The sequence below is a fragment of the Coturnix japonica genome, chromosome 10 (assembly GCF_001577835.2).
Source record: "Coturnix japonica isolate 7356 chromosome 10, Coturnix japonica 2.1, whole genome shotgun sequence".
In the NCBI taxonomy this organism is placed as follows: domain Eukaryota; kingdom Metazoa; phylum Chordata; class Aves; order Galliformes; family Phasianidae; genus Coturnix; species Coturnix japonica.
The window spans coordinates 17,409,561-17,427,580 of NC_029525.1; the positions used below are offsets into that span (position 1 = coordinate 17,409,561).

At 52.8% G+C, this 18,020-nt stretch overlaps 1 protein-coding gene across 3 annotated transcripts in view; it reads right to left on the minus strand.

Moving 5' to 3' along the window:
• Positions 1–18,020, minus strand: part of ITGA11 (integrin subunit alpha 11) — a 48,778-nt gene that overhangs the window by 28,911 nt on the left and 1,847 nt on the right. For 2 of the 3 annotated variants that reach the window (XM_015873346.2, XM_015873347.2), the window contains exon 1: positions 3,073–3,256. The exons of the other annotated variant lie outside the window; for it this stretch is intronic. In XM_015873346.2, the coding sequence (XP_015728832.1) occupies positions 3,073–3,124 (52 nt within the window). In that variant the 5' untranslated portion in view covers positions 3,125–3,256. Of the gene's footprint in view, positions 1–3,072; positions 3,257–18,020 lie in introns of those variants that run through there. 3 annotated transcript variants of the gene reach the window in all.

Genomic DNA, 18,020 nt, shown 5'->3' on the forward strand with positions numbered 1-18,020 from the left:
TCCATGCCTGTACCCCCAGCTGGGTCACAGAATCATAAACACTGGAAAAGAGCACCAAGATCACCGAGTCCAAGCATCAGCCCATCTCCCCATGGTCCTCATGGGGTGAGTTAAGGTTCTGCCATGTTGCCCCAAGCTAAGAAGTTGGTGGCTTCTGCTGCAGACTGTTGATTTGAGGAGATCTGAGCTGGGCAGCGGAGTTGTTAGGATAAATTCATTCGTACTGAGGGCACCCCCAAAGCCAGCGCTGTTACAGCTTAGGATGAGGTGGAAGCATAGGGTGAAATACAACATCTGGGCTCTTTAGCCCATGAGCTGTCTTTGCATCATTCCCTTTCTTAATGCTCAAACCCACACAGGAGAGACAACCTCCATAGAATGGGACAGCACATCCAAGGCACCACTGAACCATCACACTGCTGTGACCCACACCACCCCAGAGTGTCCAGGGCAGCCAGCCTGGCTCCCATGATGGGTCCCCATTGCCACAGGGGCTTTGGCTGCATCAGACACTACTCTGCAATCCATCTGTCACACATATACTGTTTACTTTTATGTTTAGGATCGGCTTAGAGAAGCCTTTGAGGTTGATATAGAGTATTTAGGCACAAGCTAGCAGGCTCCGAGGAACAGGGCGGACCAGATGCTCCTGTGCCTCCCTCCAGCCTCAGCCTCTATCAAACTCTGCAGAATGAAACGTTGAAAGCACCACATTTCTCTCCAGGTCGCTATCTCAAAGCCAGTATTTGTCATCAGCTATTAGGAAACAAATGGGGCTTGGTGGCTGCCACAGCTGCATTTAGAGAGCCAGGGAATACTGGAGATGAACAGAAGATCAGTCATCGTGGATGCATGTGTTGTAACATTCCTGGTTACCCACAAAACATCTAACAAACAGCCTTGGGGCAGTAGCTACAGCAGTACCTTGTGCTTCCACAGTTCGGCTTTCTGGCCCCCCAAAAGCAGGGGAGGAGCTGTGTGACCACGTTAATTGCAGCAGACCGTGTTTAACAGCATCGAGGAACACGTTGATTATTCATTTGCAATGTGTTCACCAGGAATAACACAACCAGCAACAGGGGGATGAATATCAGCTGCTCTCTAAATGCTCCTTTCCCAGGGGAGATGCCAAGGGAGCAATGGGAGGCTCATCATAAGGCTCTGGGATGGAGGTGGACTTCCTACACTCAAATTGCCCACTGACCACCAATGGCCAAACCTTGGCTGTTAGATGAAGGACTCAAGGTGTGAGACATTCCAGCCCTGATCTTTGGATTCTGCAGCCACACAGCATTTAACTCCCATCAGCAAAACCTTAGGCACAACTGCTGGAGGTCCTTTGTGACCCCACCTGGACCAGCCCAAACATATCTCACAAGGCAAGCACAAGGGTGGCTATTTGGTGACCCACTATTTGGTGATCCTCTGGTGAAGGAATGAGCTGATTTGCCTTCTCTGAACAAGGAAACTAACACAGGAAAGCAAATCCACGCTGTGAAATGACAGAAGTTACTGCATCTAAGAATGACTTCCCCAAGAAATCTATCTTCATCTCAGTTCAGACACCCAATCCCCATGGTATAGGGCTCACCTCTCTTGCAGTCTACTACCCAACACAGTCAGTGCCTGGAGGGGTTTACTGCAGCAAGCCCTTGGCCTGGATTTTAGGCATTTGTCCATAGGATGTTTGGCACTGGTGGCCCCCAGGCACCACGATGCCACCAGCACTGAGTAACATCTGCAGTAATCCCTGGATGACTGGAGCACTGGGGACATGGTGGTGCCTCAGGAACTCCCAGCCCAGCTGAGTGCCTTGCACATCAGGAGGATGCCACTCAGTCCACACAAAGGGACAGTTCCCAGCAATGCACACCCCAGCTCAGTGCCCACACACAGCCCAAACTTACTTTGAGTTAGTCAGTCCTCTGCACAATACGCATAAATACAGCCACAAAGCGCTGGGTCTGGCTGGGCTGAGACCACCACATTGCGCTGGAAGCAGCGTTAACCCTTTCTTTATCCCTGTCACCCCCAGGAGCAGCACCATCACCCTCAGGCACCATACAGACAACGATACCCACAGGCAGAAACTCTCAACCCGAGGCTTTTTTATTCAGCCCGAAGCAGAAGCACAGATTTAGCACAGCCCTGAGCACACTCTGTAACAGCTCTACGAGCAGCAGCTCTTTAAGAGGAGTTCACCAGGGGACTCGGTTGCCCACGTAAGCACGGTCGGGGCGGCCGCAGCGCTCTGCCCCGCAGCTCCACGCAGGCAGCCCCGCGCCCGCCGCCATGCGAGCCCTGCACACATGGTCCCCATTAGGCACAGAAAAGCAGCTCTGCCGCGGCTGGCTCGAAACCATCCAGCAACAGCGCTATTAGCAGGGAGAACAACAAAAGGAAAACGAAAAAAGAAAGTGTTGGCTCGCTTTCCATTGGGATGTTTAGAAATGTTTACAGTGGCATCAGCTCTCGGTGCTGCTGGGGATGCGCAGCTGCCGGCGGTGCTCCTGGTAGTGGAAATGAGCTCGTTTCTTCACTTTGAAGCTGAGCAACCCGAGCTGCGTGCAGGAGGCTGCCAGCTGCAAACACAGTGGGACGGAGCCTCCTGCAAGCAGGCAGCGATGGGCTGAGATCTGCCCCGTCCCAGCTGAACAGGGCTGCAGGAGCACATCCATAAGCAAGACCTGAAGACCTCCTTCACTTGTTGAATCCCAGGCACTTCTCTTTTGCATAGCAATTTCACATACAACAGGGTAAGTAACATTATAAGCTAGATGAAGGATCCAAAAATTAACCCAAGGTTTAGCGGTCCTGTTGTTTATAAGGCTTATTTCTCCTCTGTTCTATACTCCAGAAAGCTGCTTAGCTAATCCCACTCATGCCCACAGCCTGCATGGGGAAGCACTCCATCCCTTTCAACTAACTCTCTGTCTGCCTCCAAGGCGCCCAGCTCTCTCCCTCCTGCTCCAACAGCCGCATCAAACCTGGGCTTTCCCAGACACCTTCCCTCCCTCTGCCTAAGCCAACAGGAGTATTCTTTCCTAGGTACAGTGGTGAGCAGGCGCTTACCGGGCAGGAGGCAGAGGGAGCAGGCGAGGAGCATCCCGCGGGGAAGGTCCATGGGAGCACCGGGGGCTCCCCGGCCCCGAGCATCTGCCGGAGGCACACAGCCAGAGTGGTAGCCCCGCTCGGAAAGCCCTTTCCTTATCTCCAGCCTTCCCCTGCTCCCTGACAGCAGGCGAGCATTGGGAGGGAGTGGGAGGGACGAGTGAGGTTTGGAGGAGGTACAGCAGGAGAGGGGACAGCCTGCACGCGGCCACGGCACCCTTTAGGGATCGGCTCTGCGCTGGATGGGATGCAGCTCCATCCCCATGGAACCCTGCTGTGGTCCTCGTGCCTCAATGGGACTGGTGGCAAAAAGCCTGTACGGGGCCTCTGTTGGTGGTGGTGTCACCACTGCTGTGCTATATGACCTCAACTCAGGCACTGTACACGCTGGGAAGTAGCAGCAAAGCAGTAATGCACCAAGGACACCTTCTGGGCTGTTCCCAGGCACTATGGGATGCCTCAGCTCTGCACAATCCTTGGGTTGTCTCCCCTGAGGATCATCATTGACAGCCCTGTCACCTCTGGGTGGGCTGAACAGCCCCAAACGTACTATGCAGCATCTGAAGCGTGATTTTTCCTCCCTCCCCAAATCTGGAAGCAACATGTGGAGGATGCATCCACTGCTGCAAGTTTAATTTCAGACCTCAGAGGCCCTTTCAAACCTTTCCTTCAACCCCTTTGTGCACAAAGGAGTTGCTGCCTGCACAGACCATACTACACCAGACCAAGGTGTGCCCAACACTGCTGCACTTCTTCCCACCCAGCTGATAGGGAAGATCTAAAACAGCTCCAACCAGCAGCATCTCTATCTGCCAACTCTCTGCCAGGCAGATCAGGGGCTGCAGAAGTTTGCTCAAGATACTCCTCTAGAAGCAAGGGAGCAGACAGGAGAAGCAGTTCCTTTTCCTACTCCCCCTTCCATCCCACATATATACATTCTGGGGCACCAGGGGGAGAGGACACATGTCTGGAACAGAGATCAGAGCAGCAGTGGGATCCAAACTGTCTCAGAGATGTGAATGCTCTGGAGCTTGTTTGCACTGCTCCCCTTCCCCCAGCAAAATGCTGTTGGACAAAATCAAATGCTTTCAGCTCCCAACTGCTCACCAGCTGTCCCTCCCATACCTTACTCTAAAAGGAAAAAATACATATATCAGAATTTCAGGGGCAGCAAGAGGTGAAGGGAGCAGAGTGAAGACTTGGTTTGGTGAGAGTTAAGAGTTCTTAGGTAGCTAAAAATCTCCATCAATAAGCAGAGATTTACACCACAGATACAGAGGGAGCGACCCCTGCTTCTCCCAAGCACAAATGCCATTCTCCAGGGCATCAGAAACAGCACAGGACACCTCCCTGCTCACGAGCCTCGTGTTTCACACAGCACAACGGATACCCCAGGATATGCAGCCCAGCACTTGAGGCAATGCTGCAGCAGCTCCTCACCCAGCAGCATTGCTGCTCATACCCAAAGCACAGAGCTGAACCCAAGATTCTCCCCTCCAACCTGCATTGAGCTGGGGAAGCTTTCTCCTTCAGCCCTACTCTGATCCATCAGCTGTCCAGCAGCAGCTTGCACATCTCCTGGGGTCTCTCAGTAACTCGAGTTGAAGCCATTTGCAGCACATCACTGTGTCTCAGCACTGCTTCCCCAGCACAAGTGCTGAGGGTTCAAGGAGAGGAGCTGTGCTAAAACTGATGTCATGCTCCCAGAAATGTAAACAGCTGTCTGTGAAAAGCCTAGATGGGAAAACACAAACAAGGAAACAGGGAAATAATGGCATTTCACCCCCATGCAAAAAAGTTATTTGAGGAAAGCAAAGTTATTATGGGACATCCCATGATATTCCAGCTGCAAGCTCAGCAGCAGGGCTCTTTAACATCCAAAAAGCCCACAGCAGATAAATCTCATCTATTCATCATATGATATGAATCCTGCAAAAAGCTGGACTCGCATTAAATGCTATTCTCCCTTTCTTATTCTTGGATTCCAGTGCAGTTTGAGCACTGGTTTATCCAACCCAGGCAATGCTTTCCAAAAACTCAGCCTGCAGGAGAAGGGTGAAGGGGGGACCCACACAATGCCCTGGGGCAGAGCACAGCCCCCAAGCAGCTGATGGGGGTTATTTTTCATAGCTATCACTTTATTTCTGACATCTTTTCCACCCCAGCTGCAATGAGCCCAGCAGCAGTGGGAGCATTTTGGGGACGGCACAGCAGCCATCTCCAATAGTGATCGGTGGGGCTGGAAACAAACAGCCCTCCCCAGCCCCGCGCAGCCGCTTGGCAGAGCACTAGGAAAAGATGTGCTGCGATCTGTGCCTGGCTCTCAGCAAGCCCCAGTGATGGGGTTCTTCACTTTGGGTTCTCCTGGGGGCAGGGGATGCTCTGGGCAGGGATGCTGCACCTGCAGGTGCACACAGCACCTCTCCTGCTGGTTGCTCAGGCATTGCACTGTGCTGCAAAACCAAACCCAATCCCACGTGAGTGCTATGGAGTCCTCAGGGCTCACCAGCAGCCAGGAACAAATGGATGGAGAAAGTGAGAGAGGAAAAATTTCCCTTGAAATCAGAGCAAAGCAGCAGCTTTTGGTGGGGGAGGGCAGCTCTCAGCTTCAGCCCCATGAAAACACATGGCTCAGGTGCCACAAGCTTGCAGCCTAAACCCTCATGCTGTATCTGCAGGGCCAACACGTGACAAAGTCCAAACCAAGGTCCATGCACTCTACAGACCATCACTGTTCTGTATCCAGACATTCTTGTGGTTAAACCAACCCATCCCTCTAGCAGGGGAAGCAAACCCCAGAGCTGAACCTGCACCTGAGCAGTGTTCTGCTTCCTTCAGCCCCTCCTGCACAGAGAGGACATCACCCAGTGCTGCTGCAGGCTGGTTAGAAGCAAGGATAGAGCAAGCAGGGCAGCCTCTACCCAGGCAGCAAGTTCACTTGGCTGCAGAGCTCTGCAGGGAGTGACAAGAGCTGTTTCTCAGCCATTCCCAAAGGGAAGATCTCATGTCTTCTCCACATTAACAACCTTGGATGGGCTTCTTAAGAAATCTGGATAGTAGAAGGCTGTGCTGACTGTGCCCTTGCTCAGAGCCAGGAGGCAGTGCTGGATGACCCCAGGTTCTATCCTGAACTGAGCAAGGCTTTGTGCACTTCTCACAAGGAAAATCCTGCAAATAAACTTCAGCTGCCATCCCTGCATCCCAGCTGGGTCACTGCTAAATCTCCCACCCCAATGCTTCCAGAGCTAGAAACACAGCCTGGTATGCCGACAACCTGAACTTACTTCCCCTGTGTTTACAGCTCATCCCACACATTCCCAATACATTTCCCCACACATGCTCAGTTTTTCCTAAATTCAGCCTCCCCCCCCAACTCCTGACCTTCAGGAGGGTGTCATGCACTGGACGCAGCCACTCCACAAGATGCAGGACTAAGCTATGATACAAGGAATGTAAACAGAGGTCAGGAATGAAAATAAAACCCCCAGTTCCCAAATCCAAACAGAGGAAGAGCTGATGGGGTCACACGGTGTGTTCCACAGTGAGCTGCCCCATCCCTGGGATGAGAGCAATGTGGTACCCAAGGCTGCTCCTCCCTTGTGTTTTGGGGAGGGACAGGGCAGGGGGTGCTCAGTGCAAAGCCAAACACCCCCCCATCCCCCTCTTGGGGGTCTCAGGGGTGGGCAGGGAATGGTCACCTGGGGATGGGGGGGGGATGAGGGGCACGTGGTGCTGTCACGCCTGACTGTCACGAGGCCTGCTGAGCTCAGAGCCCTGGAGAGTTGGTTGTCCAAAACAAAGGCTGATGTAAACACAAAGCCACGCTCTTCCAGGGATTAGCAGCTCTGCACGAGGCCAGGAAACCTTACGTCGTCTGAGAGCACGAGGCTGGAAATGAAAGCAGGAGGAAAGGAGGAAGATCTCAGGCAGACAGCCTAAAAGCCCCAGAGAGCCATCCAGAGGGCTCCAAGCACTCAGCTCCTCACCCCATTGCCTTTCTAACCAAAGCATTCCCTGCATCACAGCTCGGGGAGCAACCCTGGGGTCCCAACACAGGGATCCCATCACTTCTGGTACCCAGCAGAGCAGCTGTGAGCACCCTGGGCACAGCTGGGGTGGGTGGATGGGGAGAGGACCCTCCTGGTTCTCAGGACTCAATGTAACGCAAGGAAATAACTTCACCTCTGGAAAGCAGCTTGGAAGCAGCGCAGTGTTTGGAAGAACTCTGCCCTCAGCACTCCATCAGCATTGCTGTATTTATCAGCCCTGGCCAGAAGGCTCCTCTCTGTGCCACCAGGCTCCAGCCAAGCACTCCCACAGTGAGCACCAAGGCTCTCCCAGCTCAGATGCACTTCCATACCTGGATTTAGGAGGGTGCCAGGTCGATGTGCACAAACCCCTCCTAAACAATGTGACTGTAATATATCCTGCAGAGCCCCAGCAGCCAGGGTGCTCACTGCTGGGCGTTTCAGAGCTCTCTTGGCCCCCAGCTGTAAACATCCACCTCCCAGCAGACTGCTCCACAACTTCCTGACATGGGTTAAGCCCACTCACCCCAGCTGGAGCCTGGGCTGACCCTCCCCAGGTGCTGTCCCAGTGACTCCACAGCTCAGGCAGCTCCAACACTGCATTTACAGAGCATTAGCCTCAATAAAAAAAAAAAAGGTACTATTTGCTACTGAGGAATTTCTTTGTTTGCTTACCTAGCGTTATTTTCCCCCATTTATTTAGTCTCACCCTGTTTATTTCTCACTCCAGATGAATGAGCCCCCAAGCATCCCATGCGTTCCATCTGCCACAAACCCACTGAAGGCCAAGCACTGCACTTTTGCACTGACCTACAGAGAGTCACTGTAAACCCCATCACCCCAACCAGGACCACAGAGCCGAGAGCTCAGCCATGGGGCCAGCATACAGCACTGCATCCCACGGCCCTCCACAGAGGACGATGCTCCATCAGCCCCTCATCCACTTAATTGAAAGTATTCAAACATCTCGCCAATAAACCCAGAATATTTCCCCTGGGAAGTTTTCCACAGCAGGAAAAAACCCTCTTGCATAACACTCAACTATTTATTATTAATATTATCTCCTGTTCCACAGAAGTTCTATTTACAGCTGCACACTTCTGCTGCCTCCATTTGCCCACAGTACAGCAATTCCTCTCAGTCTGGAAGGAGCTGCTGTGCAATGTGAGTTCTGGAGTTCATTTCTTCCCCCCCTCCACTTTAATTCTACCGAAGTGACACACAGCTAAGCCTGAAATACAAACGGTCAAACGGTAAAGCCATTCAAAACTGATTCATTGGAGAGGATGCCAAACTGGCTTTGTGAAGTTGGCAGCCCATAAAAATCACAACATCAGAGGAGCTCTTGATTAATATGCTGCTGAACGTACTGGAGGGGAAAATATGCAACAGGAAAGTGACTCCGGGCACGGAGTTGTTTGCAAAGAAGGAATTAAGAAACAGACTCCCAAACATTTTTCTCTTTGCTGCTGTGAAATGAGGAGGCAGAAGGGTGCTGAGCACATCCCCGATGCACTCAAGAGATGGAACAATGGGTACCAACCACTGGCAAAGCACAGAGCAGGGCAGATTTTGGGGGGTGATGCTCCAGGTCCTCCCAGCCCAAAGCCACAAAAAAAAGCAAGAGATGTAAATTTTTTCCACTTAGAAACCAAAAATGTGCTTTTTTTCCCCCTCCAAAAGGAAAATCACACAACAGCCTCCTTTAAAGTGAGCTCTGAGGGGATTCAGGAGCTTCAGCAAAGGGAAATAGGACCAATCTGAGGCTCAGTGGGAGCCAGGAGAAGTGCTGGGGTGCAAGTCACTGTGGGTGAAATGGGAACTGCACCCTCACATTGCTCCAATGGACCTGGAGAGATGGACTGGAGAATCTGAGTCACTTCACCATAGGAAATAAGTGCATTGCCCACCCCCAGCAGGCAGTTCTATCAGCACAACCAGCCCTCATGCTTTCACAGAGTGTATCATCCAAGTGTCTCGAATGCTTTTTCCAAACCAGACGGGCCAACAAATTGGATCTGCTGCTGCCCATTCACCTGGGTCCAAGAGCAGAGCTGGAGCCCTGCAGACAGTCCTATGTGAAGAGTCAGGAGATGAACCATTTTTAGACACTGGAGAAAGATGTGACACATTCCAGGTGTCTGGAGAGCTCTGGGCTCTGCCAGCTGTGCTCTGCTAAGGCCATTACTGGCCCAGAGCTGAAGAAACGCAAACATCTCAATCCCTGCCCTGCAGGCAGCAATGGCCAGGACCTCACATCCCTGTGCTGGAGGCATCAGCTCCTGGATACCCCATAGGCCATCACCTACATTAACACGAACACAGAGGGCACTCAGCAAAGCATAAACCAGTCGTCCCTTTGAGAGAGCATCCAGTGTCCTATTTGGAAAACACAAGTTGGGGGCAAGGTGCTCAACTCTTCCCACTCCATGGCTGTTAAGTACAGAGCAAACATCACGGTGCACACACTGCTATAGGCTTTTAAGGTTTCCTCTTTCCCATCCACCTTGGGTCACCCCAGTGGCCCCATTTTTTTCTTGCCATAGGAAGTCTGAAGTACAGACAAGCCAGTTAAGTTGCATTTGCTGACCCTTCAGCCATTGCTTTGAAAACCAATGGGCTCTGCTGGGAATAGCATGGATTAGAAAATAGAGAAATCAACAGAACCTACATGCCTTGATATTGAGAATGCAGACTTTCAACACTAACAATGCTGGGGATGGTGGAGATGCAGCACACGAGCACAGCAGGGAAAGGCACAGCCATCCAGGCAGCCTCTATTGTCACACCTATAAGCAGCACAGACTGTGTTAGTGCAAAGTTCCCTGCTTCTGCCAAGGAATCCACAAGCCTAATGTTTAAGTAAGAAACAACCCAAATAAGGCTCTTTCTTTGTTAATGAAATCTATGGCTTTATTACAGAGCTGGATGCCAACACGTCCTCAGATTATTTTAGTTTTTTTTGGGAGGGAAGGAAGGTTAAATGCATCCAGCAGGAAGGCAGCTCTAGCAGGGAATGCTGACCTACCGCTCACTGCAGTGCTGAGCCATCTCCTGGCCACCTGCCCTGGCACAGCTGTGCCATGCAGAATGGTCTGCAAGGCAGGAAATGCCAGCCCAAGGCCTCCAATTAGGGGAACAGAGAAAGACTGGAAGAAGGAAAATGCAAAGGCATTGCACACAGCCTGTCTGCCTGGCTCGTGTTGAAGCACTGTCTCAACATCTGAACACGTTCATTGTGGATTGTGGGGGTAGACAAAGAACATTTCAGGCTGAGGTGCTCACTGCCTGGCTGAACCAGTGGCTTCTCTCCCCACTGCCCAGCATACAAACTCCAATGTCCCAGCACAGGGCTGCTATAAAACCACTAAGCACGACTCCAAACCGGAGCTGGTTGCTCCTGTTCAGGAATTCAATTCAATCCCACTGCATGCTTAAAGCCACGGAAGAGCAAAGTTTTCACCCCTACTTTGGTTTCACCTTTTCTCATGGCATTCGGTGCAAACTGAGATGGCAAAGAGTCACCTGTTTGCTACAGTGCCTGCAGCCACTTGGTCTGTGCTCACACCCCATTGCACTGATAACAGAAGCTCCTGAGCTGCTTTCTCCTCTAGTTTCCCCCCCACACGATTTCAGCCACCATCTTCGAAATTACCATATTAACATTTATTCCCTATGTTCCTCACAGGGCACAGCCAGGAGAGCAGTGTTGTATGGGCGGTGCACACATGGCCACATTCCAGCACCGGGGATGACTCAGTGGCACGGAAATGCCGGCTCACGGGGAGGATGCAGCATCAGCAAGAAACCTGCCCTGGCGTAATGAGAACAAGATGTTGTGCTGCCCGAGCTGCCCGCGGCCGGCACGCTGCAGGGTGTGCCAGCATGGGCTGGCCCTGATCCGTGCTGCCTGGGGAGGGCAGAGCAGGGATGGGTTTGGTTTTGCTAGTCAAACCCAAGCACCAGCATCTCTCCTCCAGCAGACGGTGCTGCACATCACCCACTGCATCTGATCACGTCACAGCTCATAAGAGATATTTACACCAAGTGCAGCACTGCGATAACAAAAGTGCCTTCCCAAGGTGAGCAGACCCACCCTAAAGCAGATATAAAGGTCTTCCTCTTGGTAGAGAAGCACAATATTACGTGCCATCTGTGGGCCACATTTGTTGCAGCCGTACACAGAGCACTTACAAAACCATGCTGGGACTGCTGGGAGTCCTAGGAGCACATGGGCCACAGATGGGTGCACAGAGGCATCAGCCCCAATAGAGAAATTGCCCTGGCCTGCAGGCCAGCAAAGGGCACTTCCACCCCCTGCAAGCACTCCCCATGTTACAGCAGTTCCTTCTTTCTCTGCCCTGTGAGCACCACAGCCACATGCTGACCCCCCTGAACCTTTTCCCCATGCCCTGAGCAGAACCCATCCCACTCTTGGCTCCAGTTAGCTGTACTTGCTCTTAGGGGGAAGGGAAGCAAACACAGTTTTGCAGACTGCAGAGAGAAGAGCACAACATTGTGCAGCTGTCCTTCACCACTGGGAGAACACGTGCCACATGTGCTGCAGCAGGTGGGCAGCTCGGGGGCACGCAGCCCTGCTTGTTGTTTGGGAAGAGGAAAAGCATCAGGTGATGTCATGAAATCTCTGGACTTGTAGAGCTTGAGAAGGGCAATGGGACTCCCCATACCCTCTGAAGTCATCTCTCCCCCAACACCAAAGGTTCACAGGACTCCAGGATGGAGACATAGGAAGTTGATACACTCAGGTGCCAATAAATCACTGCCCATGAGTACCACAGCCCACCCTACACCCATCAGACACTGCTGATGCTGGAGTGCCCCAGCTCCACTCAATCTCTGGGCTCTCCATGCTGAACCCCTGCTATACCCATCACTACGGGACCTCTCAGGTGTGAGATTACTCCACCAGCTACTTTTTCCACAGTCCTATCATATAGGAATCTCAGTTTATATGTCTAAGTCTTTATTTCCCTTAAGCACAACATACAGGTTATCCATTTACAGAAGCAAAGCTGTTCCTTTCATCTCATGTTATAGCCCCTGTTACGCTGCCTACCCACACCTGAAAGCTATTCTGGGGAGCTCTCCATTACCCCACAGCTGCCATACCAGCCAGGGCCTGCTAGAAGCATCAAACCAGAGCTAAGATGCAGTTTCTCCTCAGCAGCACTTGGCAGCCCATCCCAGGCCCCATCTCATTGGGGTGCAGTCAGGGAGGAATCTCTCATCACATTTTTCCCTTTACAGCTCCCCCCTCATCACTCTTCCAAGCAGTAAGTGGATCAGCCCCAAATATGAACACCTTTGATCCAAGGGTGAGAGGAGCTTCCAGAGTCCCCTGAAAGGAAAATTCAGAGCAAAGCTGGAAGCACCCCAAAAAGAAGCTCTTCTACAGCAGTTCCAAACGTTTGGGAGGCTGCTCCTTACTCTGTCATTTCAGCTGTACTCCCCTTATGCATGCAGTGCACACCCACAGGCCCACACAAACAACTTCATTATTAAACCTCCCAAATTTATTCACAGGAAAGTGAATAAGACTTAAAAAATGAGGATGCCAGCCCCCCCGCTGCCTGCAGGCAGCTCTTCCCAGCACACAGAGGGGGAAGCAGCATAGAGCCATCCTCCAAACAGCTACAGGGCTATAGCAGTGCTGCACCTCTTCCTATCCCAAAGCCCTTCGGAGCAGAACCTAACTGGGAGGAGGGGGTGCTGACCACAGGATGCCAACCCCTGGGCCATTCAGCACCTCCAGTTATGGAGCAGATACATGAGCACAACACAGTTGGGACACAGCCCCTGCTCAGGGGTCCCAACCCCACTCACCCCTGCGGCTATGGCACCCTGGTGGGGGCACAGCACAACGAGCATCAGGCTGAGGTTGCTCCACAGGGAGCGCCTGGGGCAGGAAAGCAGAGTTTTATGCCAATTCAGAGCCAAGCAGCAGATCTCAGGTACTCACTCCCACGGCAGCACAGCTCCACGCAGCACCAAAGCACTTCCCTTACACCAGCCCCGCCCTTTAAAAGCAATTAGCTGCCAATTAGCACCTTCAGCCTGAGCTGTTTCTCAGCTGGCACCGCACTGCTGTCACACCCAGCATCCAGGTGCTCCCTCTGCAGCCTTGGGGATGAGGACAGGGGGAGACAGAGCTGCCCTGAGCCAGAGGGGAGCGTGAAACATCGCAGGGCAATGCGCTTTGCACCATCAAATCCACGTTTCCAGCAAGATCTTATTTGGTTTTTCCAGAATGATGTGACTACGTATCTTTGGAGCTGCACGAAATACACATACCACGCACTGGAGCACCACTGATGCAGGAGAGGGGTCAAGCAGCCTCCAAACGGCTCGTAGATGCAGCAGCTGATGCATTTTGTCCATGCGTTGGGTACCAGCATCACCGACTGCTGCTGGGAGCTGCAGGTAACAGCAATAAACCTTGCTTCTCATTTAGCAGCGTGCCCGAAGCACCGCAGAAACCAAATGTCTATCTAGAGTCGGTGCTGGAAGGCAGCAGCTCCTTTTGTCTGTCCGGGTAAGCTGAGGCACGTTCGAACAGCGGTACCTGCGGGCTCAGCCCCAGCCCCGGCCCTTTCCGCTGTGCGGGGCGGCCGCCGGCGCTAGGGGGCAAACGCGGCCGCGGATGCTGCGGGGATTCGGGCTGGGAGCTGGGATGCAGAGCTCAGCCCCTCCCCATAGCGCTGCTGTCCCCCACGTTCAGCCCTTGGAGAAGAATGCTCAAGTGCATTTCAGGCTCTGGCCCTAACGGTGCTTCTGTGCCGCTGGCTGGGACACAAAAAATGAGAAGTGTGTGGGCTCAGCATCCAAAACGCCGTGTTCTCCTGTTCTCCTCCTGCTCAGCCCCACAAAGATGCTGCAGCATGGTCCAGCCCCATGCTGGCACGCATTGGCTGCTCTGCCCCACCGACGGGCTGTAGGAAGGTGACACATCAACACCACCTGGAATCAGAGCTGTGCTCAGCTCACGGGGTGGGGGGCAGCTGGGGCTCCCTGACAGGGCTTGGCAGTGCTGCACCCCCGGCTCTGAACAGCCCTGGGCAGGATGGGCCGTCCCCATCTCCCTCCTCCTGCCCCACAGCACAGGGATCATAGGGATGCTGCAGTGCAAATGGGCCACACGTTTTGGGTTTCCCTTTATAATGCATATTGGATGCAACTGCCCAACGCATTCACTGAACAACAGAGCTATGGAAAACCCTTCTTCCATTGCCCGGGCCGGCTTCCCACAGCCAGGACTCATGCCAGGGCTCTCTGCTTAAGATGGAGTCCTATTTCCACACCCCTTGCTGTGGGGGGAGCTCCCAAGTCCTGCTGCTTTCCTTTCTGACACAGATCTTCTGCCTGTCCAAACGCAGCACACACTTTTTCCCAACAGGAGAGGGCTCAGAGCAGCCTTAAATCCACACTCAGTTCAAACCCAAACCACTATCAGGCATTTGCTTGAGCTCAGTCAGGAGGATGTAGACAGATGAATTGCAGAGAGCTCATGGGGGCAATACTGAGACCCAGGAAACTCTTGAGATGCACCCAAGGGCTGTGAGGCTGAGGCTGGAGCTCAGTGCGTGGCTTTAACCTGATCTCCCTCTGTTGCTTGTATGCCTTGAGTTTTCTGAATTAGATTCTTTCCTACCAACAATCTCTTCCTGCTCAACACTTGGCAGCCCCTTCCCTCCGAGATGCCAGCAGACATCTCAAGAAGGGATCCTTGCCCTTTGTCTGAGACCAGGGCAGAAGAGCACAGGGATGCTCTGCCTGGCATATGGGACTGTGATGAGCTCATGTGGTGAGGTGAAGCTGCAGGCCTGGGGGTGGGGTGAAGCAGGACCTAAAGTGGGGATGAATGTTCCTGGTGGAATCTGTCTCCTTGAGACGCTGTTTGAACATCGCTGCTGACAGGACAAGTTCTCTGCTTTTCCCTCTGCCTCCTTCTGCAGAGTGTTTCCAATTTATCACGTTATCACATTAGCAGCTATGGCAGGAGCTGCATCAGCACCAAGCACAAGAAGCACTGGAGCTGGATCCAGAGGCTCCCTGTTCCCAGGCTTCCCTAGTATCAGGAATCCCCCAAACCCCACAGCATCCCTGTGCTGAGGGTCATTGCTGCCCATCATGGTGGTTTCCCATGGTTTGGGATGGCAATGTGCTGCTAGAAGGGGATCTCAGGGGGAGGAGCTGCCCTGTCTCCCATTGCCCTGAGCCCTTTTTGCCTGTAGTTGTGTGCCACATTCACTTCAGACTTGGGTTGAGTAGCCAAGCTCTGAGCTCCCCTCCTCACTGCCGTGGCAGAGCGGGACTTTATCCAGCCCTAATCCAAACCAGATGATGGCAGCGGAGCAGAGGAGCACTCAGTCGGTAACAGGGAGATGTTTGTTCTTTCTAACGGTGCTTTTAAATGGAAACATCTTTGCTTTCAGGCAGAAGGGCCTGGGATTTCCATGCATCCAAACACCGGGTTCTCCCAAGTATTGTTATTCCAGATGAACTTTCAGCAGCAGATTAAAGCCCATCCCTGGACTTCACCATAAATTATCTGGCCTGAAACCCAAACATTAACCTCCATATAATTCACAGCTGCAGTAACTCCGGGGATAATCTGGGACGATTTGCCATGCTCAGGCTGTGTGTTGTATCCACGCTATATTCATTTCAACCTACCTTATCCAGCGCTGGGTTGTGGCTGGCCCAACGCCCTGGGCGAGCTGTCATTCATTACCAGCAGGGCAAGGAATCTCTCAGTACATCTGTCCTTGCAGCTCTGCCTCACACATCCCCACGCACAACCTGGTGCTGTGGGCTGTGTCCTTCCATGGGTGTCATCATTTGGAAGGCAGAGCTGTAACCTCACAGCTGGCCCCAGCACTGAGCCTGCCAAGCGCTGAGTAATGGCACAGTGGAGCCTCTCCAGCCGTACAGTTGGGATGGGTTCCACAGTGTTTCTCTGCAGACTTTCCCTTGAGCAAGTGATGCATTGCACTGGAGGCAGATGTAATGACGTGCCCAAGCTGTGCAGCTCCCATCCCCACAACGACATGCTGTAATTGCTTGTATGCACTGAGGCAGCTTCTCCTTCCTACCATTCAGCAGCAACAGCAAATGAAACCCACAGATACAGGGAGGGAAGGGGGAGCAGAGCAGTGGGGAGGGCAGAAGCGCAGTGCTGTGTTGGACTCCAGATGCAGTGAGATGGGGGAACAGGGGCTCCCATTAATTAGCCCAGCTCCTGTTTCCAGCAGGGTGGGCTTGCCTTGCAATAGCAATGGCTGTGGGTTTGCTCCCCACAAGGAACATGATCTCAGGGTCCCCTGGTGCCTGAGTGCATGAGCCCCCCCTTCCCATCTGCTACAGTGGGCTCAGGGCTTGTGTGGCCATTGCCCAATGGCACTTTATCCCAGCAAGGAAAGAGCTGGAGGCCGGGCTGGTGAACACATCCTGGGGCTGGAGGCCCTGCAGCTTGTGGGATTGTGCCTGCATCCTGCTTCACATCTCAGCCGGGACCCTGACTACATCCTGCTTCACACTCAGTCTGCAAATAACATCAGGGCCGGGACAAGGGGACTTGGTGGCACTGCAGGCTTCTGCCCCATTTCTGCACATCTCCCTGGGGACACCCTGAGGTGGGAGCAACCTTTTGGGTACAGGATTTAGGGTCCCTCTCAGCAGGTTTGTGCAGTGTGCTCCAGCCCAGCCCCACACGAGCACCCCAGCACCCTCATGGTGAGCAATGCCTGCAGCACTGGGACTGAGCAGCCCTTCCCACATGGAGGATGTCCACTACTGGTTCCCTGCACTGTGTCCAAGGGATGTGACCTGCATTGTGCCAGCAGGGATGGGCACTGAGCAAGAGTTGTAAGAAAAACCCGCCACCACCAATAACTACAACCAAAAGCAGGTAATAATGCCCCTGCAACCTATTAGCAGCTAAATTTCAATCCCAAATGCAACCAAATCCTTTCCAATTTGCTCTGAAACCTGGTGGTTTGGGTTTGGAGCAGCAGTTTTCCTGGCCACAGGGCAGAGCCCAGGGCCCATTGCTGCCCTCTGTGCACCCATAGGTGCTGTCACTGCTGGGTCTCCCATAGACCATGCACTGTGTCCTGCAGCACCACCAGACCCACATGATCAGATCCAATTCCTTTTGCCCTCCCTTCCCCAGCTGCCCCAGTTTGCAGCACCATGCGGGCTGCATGTATCCATCAGCTAATTGGTGCTAATTAATCCCAGCAGCTCCAGCTGAGCGCAGCTCCACGCAGGAGCAGGACTACATTCAATCAGGATTTTCCAATGTCCACCACGGACAGCAAGTTTCCCCTGCAGCATCTCCAAGGCTTTGCAGGAGCCCATTTGATCCCCATTTGGACAATATGGGCCTCAGCGCCCTCTGCCCCAACCACATCCCCAATGCTGTTTGGTTTTAAGCAGCATCCATCCACCCTGAGCCTCCTGCTTTGGTCACCAATGGGGAAAAATGGGGTTTTTGTTGGGAGAGGTCACTGCCGGGTGGCTCGGGAATTAGGGGCTTGTTCTGCTGGCTAATGTCATTAGCTCCACGTTAACTGCATTAACCTTTCTCACAGTTCCCAGCTCCCAGCTCGTGGTTTATCTCTGCAAACAGAGTTGTTATTTAGAAGGACGTCGCAGGATGGGTGTTTTTACAACTTGGTATTCGCTTGTTATGGTATCCACTGATATTTCATGGGGAGGCTCAGCGAGAGAATAAAACTCAGTAATCTTTCATCAGACTCTTGGCTGTATAATCTCCTTAGGAGAAGGAAATCCTTTGTTTATTGGCAGAGTGCTTTTCTTTAAGGGGAATTGGAAATGCGTTTGTTTTTTGCTCTCAAG